The sequence below is a fragment of the Nicotiana tomentosiformis genome, chromosome 12 (assembly GCF_000390325.3).
Source record: "Nicotiana tomentosiformis chromosome 12, ASM39032v3, whole genome shotgun sequence".
In the NCBI taxonomy this organism is placed as follows: domain Eukaryota; kingdom Viridiplantae; phylum Streptophyta; class Magnoliopsida; order Solanales; family Solanaceae; genus Nicotiana; species Nicotiana tomentosiformis.
Window position 1 is genome coordinate 115,197,451 of NC_090823.1, and position 10,040 is coordinate 115,207,490.

Below are 10,040 nucleotides of genomic sequence, written 5' to 3' on the forward strand. Positions count from 1 at the left end.
AAAGTGGCGCTTAGTGAACCATAACTTATCGTTACGTCAATTCTAAATGACGTCACGATGCCGCGCGTCATTATAAGGCATTTTCTCGATGTATTGCGTCGTATCCTGTGCCTCTGTCATTTCGATATCCGTGTGGGGTATTGACGATTTAGATTCTCGATCGTGGTGCCCAGGTTCTTATAAATAGGGATATAAGACCCTTTGCTTGGTTTTTGGTGTTTTTTGAACATTGAATATTTATCTCTTCTATCACGCCCCAATTTAGGATCATGACTGGCACTTAGGAGCAAGTGGCCCCAAGTAAGCCTCATCGGTATTTAACAGAAATCGGACAGAGTTTTTTCTATTTTTGGACTATCAAAAAATTTTCCTGTCTCAAATCAATAACCAAACATCCTAATATCAATCCAAACAACTGTAATAGCCCACCAAGCCCAAAAGATATGAATCTCTGTAGGAGAAATAGGTCTGGGCCATTTCTGCACAGCTTCTGTCTTCTTAGGATCTACCATAATTCCATCTTTGGATACAATATGCCCTAGAAATACTACTAAGTTTAGCTAAAATTCACACTTTGAGAACTTAGCATAAAGCCGATGTTCTCGCAATGTCTGCAACACAGTCCTCAGATGATTCTCGTGTTCTTCTTGGCTACGAGAATATATCAGGATATCATCAATAAAAACTATTACAAATCTATCTAGAAACGGCTTGAACACCCTATTTATTAAATCTACGAATGCAGCTGGAGCATTAGTCAGTCCGAAAGGCATCACCAGAAACTCATAGTGGTCGTACCGAGTCCTGAAAGCAGTCTTAAAAATATCTTCATCTTTGATTCTAAGTTGATGATAACCAGATCGAAGGTCTATCTTTGAAAAGTGGGAAGCTCCTTGTAACTGATCAAACATGTCATCTATACGAGGCAAGGGATATTTATTGCGAATTGTTATCTTGTTTAACTGTCTGTAGTCAATGCACATTCTTAGAGATCCGTCTTTATTCTTTAAGAACAATATTGGTGCACCCCATGGTGATACACTAGGTCTAATAAAAGCCTTATCTAACAAATCCTGTAACTGTTGCTTTAGCTCCCTCAACTCTGCTGGTGCCATCCGATATGGGGGTATCGATATGGGCTGTGTGTCTGGTAGTAAATCAACACCAAAGTCTATTTCTCGTACTGGAGGCAATCCTGGTAAATCCTCAGGAAATACATCAGAAAATTCTCTCCCTACTAGTACATTTTCTATACAAATTGTTTCCTTTCTTATGTCATTCACAATAGCTAAGAGACCCGAGAAACCTTTCTTCAGAAGTCGTTGAGCCTTCATAAAAGATACAACTTTGCAAGTCTTTGGAACCTGACCCCCTTTTAGAACAAAACTAGGTTCGTTTGGTATCTCAAACTTAACTATCTTTGCATGACAATCGACGATAGCATAGCAAAAAGATAACCAATCTATTCCCATCAGCATGTCAAAGTCAATCATACCAAGTACAATAAGGTCAGCTAGAGTATCTCTACCCTCAACCCGAATCTGACAAGCACGATACACGTATTCAGCTAATAGAGACTCCCCAACAGGAATAGCAACTAGGAAAGGATCATTCAATAGCTCAGGTTGTCTATTAAACCTCAAAGCAAAGTACGAGGACACATAGGAGTGAGTAGATCCCCGATCAATCAATGCAAGTGCATCAAATGAACAAACAGAAAGAATACTTGTGACCACAACATTCGAGGCCTGAGCATCCTGTTTAGTAAATGCAAAAAGTCTCGCCTGACCTCTACCAGCATTCCCTTGTCCTCGATTTACAGTAGCACGGTCTCCAGCACCTCGGTCTCTATTTCCTGTACCTGTAGCACCTGAAGTATTACGAGTAGTCTGAGTAGGTGCAGCTGACTGAATAGAAGCCTGGTTGAAATTTCTCGGAGGCTGAGGGCAATCCCTCAAGTGATGTCCCAACTGGACACACCGAAAGCACTCTCCAGTTAGAAAATGACATTGGCCCAAATGTGATCTACCACAGGTCTGGCAGACTAAAATAGTGGCATATATCTGCCCAGAATTACGATGTCCAGATGATGATGGTCCCCTAGTACCCTGTCTGTAATGTGGTCTGTATGTGGACTGTGAAGACAAGTGTGTCCCTGTCTGAGAACCCTGTTGTTGTTGTCTCTGATTTCCTACTCTTCGATTTTCACTAAAACCGCCACTGAAAGACCCTCATGTCTTGGCCTTCTTACGTAAATCACTAGTTGCACGCTCATCACGTCCCTTATTTTCAATCTTTCTATCAAAGTCGAGTGCATCAGAGTAGGATAAAGTCTTCATATGTGGGGCTACTACTGTGTATAGACGACCAACCAATCCATCAACAAAACTCTGAACTCGAGCTTCTTCGGTAGGCACTAAGTAAAGAGCATATCTAGCCAGCTTACAAAACTTGGTGTTATATGTTGACACATCCATATCTGGAGTCTGAACCAATCTCTCAAAGTCTCTAGCATATTTTTGCATTAGGCTATCTGGAAGAAAATAATTCATGAACAACTTAGTGAACTCGTCCCATGCCAGTGGTGTTGCTCCTGCTGGCCTTCCTACTAACACAGTTTCATACCATATATTGGCCATATCCTCTAGTTTGTATGCTGCGAGCTCCATGGCTCTCTCACTAGAACATACTAGAGCATGTAATGCCTTGAGTGTCCCATCCAAGAAACTTTGAGGATCTGCTGAATTATCAGAACCTGTGAATTTTGGTGATTTCAATTTCAGGAACTCTTGTAGAGATACTTCCTTATTCTCGAAAGTTTGAGTCTGTGCAGGTGCTTGTGTCTATAAAGTAGCCTAAGGAGATGAACTTCCACCCTGAGTAGGCACCAATGCCTCTAACACATTCAATAACTTTGCCACTGCGTCTGCAGGTAAGGCAACAGTAGGTACAACAGTTGGCACTGGTGATAGAGCGTCCTGAACCCCATGTTCTTGCACTTGATCTAACATAGTAGCTTGGGGTTGACCAATGTTCCCAATTTCAGGTTGAGGAGCAGCCTGTCTTCTAGTTTGATGAACCCCAACTTGACCACCACCCCAGGAAGTACCACGTCCAGCCGATGAGGGTGTGCGTGTCCTAGCTATCAGCGAAAGAAATACTCCAAAGTCAATCTTAAGTTATCTCAATGCACGATCAAAGTATGAAAGAAGGGAAAACATTCCTAGATGTTCAGTAGCCTCAAGATCATAAGTATGGGCGCCTACATACTCATGAACAAGACTCTACTAAACATTGCTCCATGTCTCGGGACTTAAAGCCTAAGCTATGATACCAACTTTTTCACGCCCCAATTTAGGATCATGACCGGTACTTAGGAGCAAGTGCCCCCAAGTAAGTCTCATCGTCAAACAGAGTTTCCCCTGTTTTTGGACTATCCAAAAATTTTTCTGTCTCAAATCATCAACGAAACATCCTAATATCAATCCAAACAACAATAATTTTATCAATTAACCCAAACAAATATCTACTATTAATAGTCCTCCCACTAACAACTAGAAATACTAATTTATCTCCAACTTTGATAATAAAGAGCGATACTCAACATAAATCTATAATAACAAAAGAATACTCATGACACTAAAAGAATAACTATGTAGCGACTCTAAGAGCTCAAAGAAAAGACGATAACAATAAATAAAATCTCCGCCCACGCGAACAAGTGCGAGGCTCACCAAGAACTATCAAGTTGTGTGATCTAATTAACAAAATCCTCGCCCGCATCAGTTGATGTCTCTGTAAAAAAAATTAGCGAGGAATGAGTCGCTAGCTCAATGAGTAATAACACTTAACCACAACCGTTTTTATTGGGGACAAGTCAGAAAACATGCTAGTATATATATTAAACAGAAAGTATCATAAGAATGCCCTTTCAGAAACAATAGACAATAATCAGTCTTATCATGTTTTTCATGTAAAATAAATCAATTTACAATTCGGTAATAAGCTCAGTAAATACTGTGTGATATCAATATTCATGTTTAGGAGGTTTCAATGAACTGATCATGTAATCGGTATAACTGTGGACTTCTTCGCAAGAAGTCAAATATAATGGTAGTCCCAACTCAAGGGAAATCAGTAACGGTATGCTAGTTCTACCTTCCCCACTAGCGAGGGCTGTAACGGTAATCGGTAATTACAAGGTGCACCAGGTCTAACGAACTCGCCGTTAGCTACGAGATCCTCCAATGTCTACTTCTATTTATACTTGTCTCTGTAATCGGTATATACTCGTAGAAAAATATTTTAAAATAATATAGGGCATTTCGGTTCTTATCAAATCATGTAATTTTATTTTGATAACAGTAAATTCAAATAACGGTAAAACAGATCTAGTAACAACGGAAATATTTAAAACAACGGTAATCATCTCAAATAACTATTTCGGTATCATATCGAGTAAAAAACTTGTCCCACATGCAACTCAAAATAATCGGTAACATATTTATATTAAAAATTATGTGTAACTCATGCAAGTTATGAAAACACAAATTGTGATAAGATTACTACTCACAGTACTGGTGTCGATATACCAAATGCTTCATCTCGAGCAATTCATACAACTTCTTCCAATTAATCTATAATTACATAATATCGATCTCATGTTAATTTTCATGTTTAGGCTAATTCATAGCTAATTTAGAATACCTAACCCTTGGGTTTCATGTTTGACTCTTAATTCACCAAATTATATTTACCCATACTATAAGTAATTCAACTAGTCCATAATCTCTAAATATTTTGCCTATTCATATAATATACCTGATTAATTCATGAAAAATCTTACGGATTTCTCTCAGTTCCCTAACCTCCTCTTTTTAACTCAGAATCAAATCCCAATATTATATTTACTTAGTCTCGCGATGAGTCATGTATCTAAAAATTACTACTGTTTCAAAAGAAGGAAAAAATATATGCAATTACCTAGAGCTTATCGCTGAGACTCAAGAATGTAAATTTACTTTTCCAGTAGGGTAGGAGTTTTACGGAACAAAGACTGAACCAACGCTCCTTTCTAATTCTTATGCCTTGTTGACTATAAGATTTCAACAAAATTCCTTCTTTGCTTTCTTTGCCTCTTACCTGGATGAGCATTCTTCAATTTTTTTTTGTTCTTAAATCTCAAATCTTCTCTAATTGAAGCTTCTGTTTCACTGCGTCTCTTTTCCCCCAAAATCCCTTTAGCCTTTTATATTTTTTTTTTCTTTTTCTCCCATGCCCTCACGTTTTTATTTTATTAGTTCTTTTTGCTAGATTTGTTTGACTTTTATTTCTTTTTGTGCATCCTTTTTTTTGACTTAATTAATTGCTAAATGACTAATATATCCTTGGTTAAAATCATGGGATATTATATCTTCTTTCCTTATTTAATTGTTGTTGCTTTTGTTACCTTCAGCCTTATGTTCCTGCTTTCGCTGGTTTGGATATCTCCTGCCACCTATATCTCTTCTATGCTTGCATTTTCTCAATACAAAAATGAGCAAAAATAGTTAATAGAACCAATTCATGGGGAGTGCCTGATCCTGCCCCCTTGGCGGTTAGCATGCCCCCCTCCCCCCTACGATAATGAAGTGGCCATGGTTGCTGAAGATGACAGCTTTCCTACGGTGGAGAAAATAGTTCCCTGTAAGGAGAAGGATAGGTCTGATTTCTCAAAGATGCACGAAGTTGACCCCCAAAATTTCGGAGTCGTTGATGACAGAGGCATCCATTGCCAAGTTTAGGGCTAAATTCAAAATTCCCGCCCACATAGACATCAGCCCAGCGGGGCATGACGTGGTACAAATACGTCGCCCTGGGTACTGCACCTTCTATGCCTCCCCCTTCTTCGTAGGTTATTCTTTTCTTATTCTACCCCTGGCTAAAGAATTTTGCCGCTACTACCGGGTGTGGCCGGCTCAGCTTTCCCCATATATTTACAAACCCATCCGTATGATTTCGAAGTTCGCGGAGTTGGCCGGGGTCGAGGTGACCATCCGTCACTTGATGCATCTCTTCGCCCCCAATTTTTTCAGGGGGATGATGTTACATCTTCGCCACCGGGGGCGGCAAAAGTATTGTGGTAAAAATGGATGATAAGGCCAACCGCCAGTTTTGGCTCAACTACTTCTACGTCCGAACTGAGGACGTAGTGGCAAATGCAAACGGGTTTCCTGAGCTTTGGAACTATGCTCGTAAGTACCTTTTCTCATTTTTCCCTTTGTTGCACTTTGTACTGGTCAGCCTTGATTATGCTTAATTTCTCCTTTTACGGAGGGGAGGCTGAGCCCCCTCCTTTGGTCGAGGACATTCACGAGTGGGTTAGAAAAATCCTTCCTTATACAGTGGGGATTCGCAAATGGTCGACCTTCCGCGCTAAGTTCAGGCCCACGTTTCTCGGTAAGTTTGCTTATTTTCGTCATTGAATATTTCCGATAGGTCGCCTTTTATCTTTGTGGGGGTTGATCTTGATCGATTTTTTTTATCTTGATTGATTTTCTTATATCAGCACGGAGAGGTTCGAGGGGGTCAAGAGCTCCTACTCCTGCATTCCGTCAGGCGACCGCCACAACGGAATCTTCTTTAGTTGCAACCTCTAAGCCTGCCAGGTCGTCTACCTCTGATCAATCTCTTGTTTTAGCGAGGTCAGCTCAGCCATCGGTGGCCTCAGCGTCTGGGACATCGGCTTATCCATTGCGGTATTTAGTGGATGAGTCGTCGTCGAGCGGAGAGGATTTGAATCCACGAAAAAGAAGGTCGGTGGATGTCGGTGATGGTACAGTTCAAGCAGTGGACTCTACAAGGGGTGACCATGAACCGACCATTGTTGTACCTGAAAGTGGTGCAAGCCTGTCGTCTGAAGCTCCACTATCAACGAGAGCAGTGAAAGGTGTGCCCTTTCCTAAGGTTGGGGTTGTTGGACCGTCCGTGGAGGTCAGCGATAGCAAACCTAGGAGTGAGCTGTCAACCTAGGTACCGGTTGATGTCCCCTCATCTACCGAGGCAAGAGGTAAAGGTATTGCCGAAGACGGCTATGAAACCGGCTCAGATATTGACCCCGATGAGGTACGGATGTTGAGCGATGGGTTCACTCGGGTGGAAGTGAGGTTGGAAGGGTCCACTCGTACCACCGTGGTCCCCATGGATCGTGACCTACTGGTGAACACTAAAAATATGGTCCCTTCCTTAGGTCCCCTTTGCTCCAGTGTGGAGGGCAAGACCCTCGAGGAGTTGAACGATGCCACCTTGTCGTCGAGGATAGCCGGCCTCGCCCTTAGGGTAACTCTTCCAAACTCTGGTAGTTTTTATATCTTGCGCATCATTTTCGATACTGATTTTCTTCTCTTTTTCTCTTAGACAATTATCTTGGAGATTGAGAGTGCTCGCCGAGAAGAGAGGTGTAAAACCATTTTCAAGAAGATGGCGAGTAAGTACCGTGAATACCGCAACAAGCATCGCGAGATATGTAGGCAATTTGGTGAGAGCGACGACTTCCTAGCCATCAGGGACGAGTTGAAACAGAAAGATGATGAGCTAATGAGAGTCATCAGTAAGTGCAACGTCCTTGAAGGATCACTTAGGGACAAAGAAGAGGAGCTCGAAGTGAGCAAAAGAGTTGAAGTCGAATGCGCGGACTTTCAAGCCCAAGTGGTATCTCTGCGGGCTGAACTCAAGCAATGCTCGTTCAGGGCCGATGTGTTGAGTAACGAGGTTGCCGAGAAGATGACGAATTTGGAGAAGGCCGAGTTGGCTTGCTTGGCAGCTTTGACAAAGGCGGAGGCTTTGGGGGATGCAATCCGCGTTCTTCGATCTGAGTGGGCAAATGATTTGGAGACTGCTAGGCTCATGGAAGAGCGGCTTGACGAGAAAATCATGGGGGGTGGAAAAAGAGGTTTCGAACCTTGGTGACCAAATCTTCGTTCTTGAGGCCGAGAAGATGCAGTTGCAGGCTCAAGCGTCCTCTTCTCACACTTCAGCTTATCCTGATGTTCCGCGGGATTTGTATGATAAATGGATCCACGCCGAGGACCAACTAGACATATTCAAAGATATAATGATGACGGGGAGGGTTACTGAGGCTGAGTTTGAGGATTCTCGTGCCAAGGTGCGTGCAGCTCGGATCACCTGTGGCTACGATCCTGCTACACCGAGGATCGACAATGGAGATGAGGATCTAGGTGGGTTTGAGAAGGATGCATGGTACGAGGACGAATAACCTGGTGGCGATGGTGAAGATGGCGATGATGGATCAGGTGGCGAGTAGTTATCCATTTGATTTGTAATTTGTGCATATTTTTGTAGGCGTCTGTTTCAGCCCTTGTAAAGAATATTTTTGAAGTATGAAATGTTATTTTCATTATTTGTTTTTGGATTTCTTCTGTTCGGTTTTGTATGATCATTTACCTAATACTATCGTTTGGCTGCTTTTAGCTGTAGAAACTCGATTTGTGGTGGTGATCTGTGGTCGAGATCAAACGCTGCACTTGGCGGTCGTGATCTGTGGTCGATTAAGTGTTGTCGAAAGAAGTAAAATATATCCGGAGCTTAATTTGAAACGTACTTAGTTAATACAGGAGAGGTCGAACGTAACCTGAACTGAAAAATGGCTGGTGGCCGTATAAGTTTTTATTCGACTGAAATAGGCCACAGTTGATCTTAACGAAACCGAATGTGAATTCGAGCAAGGTCGAATGTTGTTTAATTCACATAGGGTCTAATGTTTTATTCGAGCGAGGTCGAATGTTTAATTCGTGCGAGGTCGAATGTTTAATTCGAGCGATGTCGAATGTTTAATTCGAGTGATGTCGAATGTTTAATTCGAGCGAGGTCGGATATTTAATTCGCGCAAGGTCAAATGTTTAATTCAAACGAGGTCGAATGTTGTTTTTCATGTGTGTTTTGCTCAATACTTGGAGAAATTTACATATTTTTTTGGGTTGGCATTCTAGTCCCGGTCATTAGGCAACCTGGAGATATGTCAAGAGGTTGAGCAATGAACTGCCTTTTTCTTGTCCGCACTTCGACTTGAAGCGTGCTCCTCATTGCCTCGTTAAAAACCCTCTTGAGAAAACCCAATTGGGATAAAACTCAAGTTAGGGAAAAAGAGTACGACTCAGAAGACGATTGTTCTTAAAAGTTGAAGTACTTGAGGTGGGTAACGTTCCAGTTGTTTGGTAGCCATTTTCCTTCCATTGTTTCTAGTTGGAATGACCCTTTGCCTGCTGTTGTTGTGATTTTGTATGGGCCGTCCTAAATTGTTCCCAATTTTCCCTCCTGCGGATCTCTGCTTGCTTGTGTTTTGGCTTTGAGTACGTAGTCCCCGACTTTGAGTGGTCTGATCTTGGCCTTTTAGTTGTAGTAGCGCTCTACATGTTGTTTTTGGGCGATCATTCTTACATAGGCCATGTCTCTCCGTTCTTCGGCTTCGTCAAGATCATACCTTCTACTTTCGTCGTTCCTCGGTCCGCTCTCATGGGAGTATCTCAAACTGGGTTCTCCGACTTTGATTGGTATTATTGTGTCAGTCCCATAGACTAACGAGTAAGGCGTTTCACCTGTGCTCGTCTTTGGCATTGTACGGTATGCCCATAACACTTTTGGCAGTAGTTCTGGCCAAAGTCCCTTGGCGTTTTCAAGATTTTTCTTCATGATGTTTAGTATTGATTTATTGGAGGACTCCGCTTGGCCGTTGCCCGCGGGGTGGTATGGGGTGGAGAGTATCTTTTTGATATGCCACTTTTCGAAAAATTTGGCGACCTTTTTTCCAGTAAATTGGGGTCCGTTGTCGCAGCTGATCTCTTTGGGGAGGCCGAAGCGACACACGATGTTTTTCCATATGAAGGTGATCACTTCCTGCTCGCGTATCTGAGCGAATGATCCTGCTTCTACCTATTTAGAAAAATAGTCAGTCAAAACTAAAAGAAAGCGTACGTTACCTCGTCCTGCAAGGAGGGGACCGACGATGTCCATCCCCCATTTGATGAAAGGCCAAGGGGAAATGA

At 42.1% G+C, this 10,040-nt stretch overlaps 2 protein-coding genes across 2 annotated transcripts; one reads left to right on the forward strand and one right to left on the reverse strand.

The window, feature by feature from the left end:
- Positions 1–560: 560 nt before the first annotated feature.
- Positions 561–5,987, reverse strand: LOC104086592 (uncharacterized). The gene is made up of 4 exons (XM_070191194.1): positions 5,984–5,987; positions 2,870–3,142; positions 2,252–2,755; positions 561–2,191 (listed from the first exon to the last, which is right to left on the reverse strand). Exons 1-4 carry the CDS (start codon positions 5,985–5,987, stop codon positions 561–563), a joined length of 2,412 nt encoding a protein of 803 aa, XP_070047295.1.
- Positions 5,988–6,127: 140 nt separating this feature from the next.
- Positions 6,128–7,947, forward strand: LOC138903257 (uncharacterized). The gene is made up of 4 exons (XM_070191195.1): positions 6,128–6,233; positions 6,283–6,438; positions 6,548–6,972; positions 7,396–7,947. The coding sequence occupies exons 1-4, from the start codon at positions 6,128–6,130 to the stop codon at positions 7,945–7,947; spliced, it is 1,239 nt and encodes a 412-aa protein (XP_070047296.1).
- The last annotated feature ends 2,093 nt before the right edge of the window (positions 7,948–10,040 follow it).

What these genes read in the sequence shown, in the direction of transcription:
- LOC104086592 (XM_070191194.1), bottom strand. An exon ending in GGTGCCTACTCAGGGTGGAA is followed by an intron (nt 2,756 to 2,869) that starts GTTCATCTCCTT and finishes CAAAATTCACAG; the next exon opens with GTTCTGATAATTCAGCAGAT. An exon ending in GCGTGCAACTAGTGATTTAC is followed by an intron (nt 2,192 to 2,251) that starts GTAAGAAGGCCA and finishes ATCGAAGAGTAG; the next exon opens with GAAATCAGAGACAACAACAA.
- LOC138903257 (XM_070191195.1), top strand. Translation starts at nt 6,128, where the DNA reads ATGGATGATAAGGCCAACCGCCAGTTTTGGCTCAACTACTTCTACGTC. An exon ending in TGAGCTTTGGAACTATGCTC is followed by an intron (nt 6,234 to 6,282) that starts GTAAGTACCTTT and finishes TGTACTGGTCAG; the next exon opens with CCTTGATTATGCTTAATTTC. An exon ending in GTTCAGGCCCACGTTTCTCG is followed by an intron (nt 6,439 to 6,547) that starts GTAAGTTTGCTT and finishes TTCTTATATCAG; the next exon opens with CACGGAGAGGTTCGAGGGGG.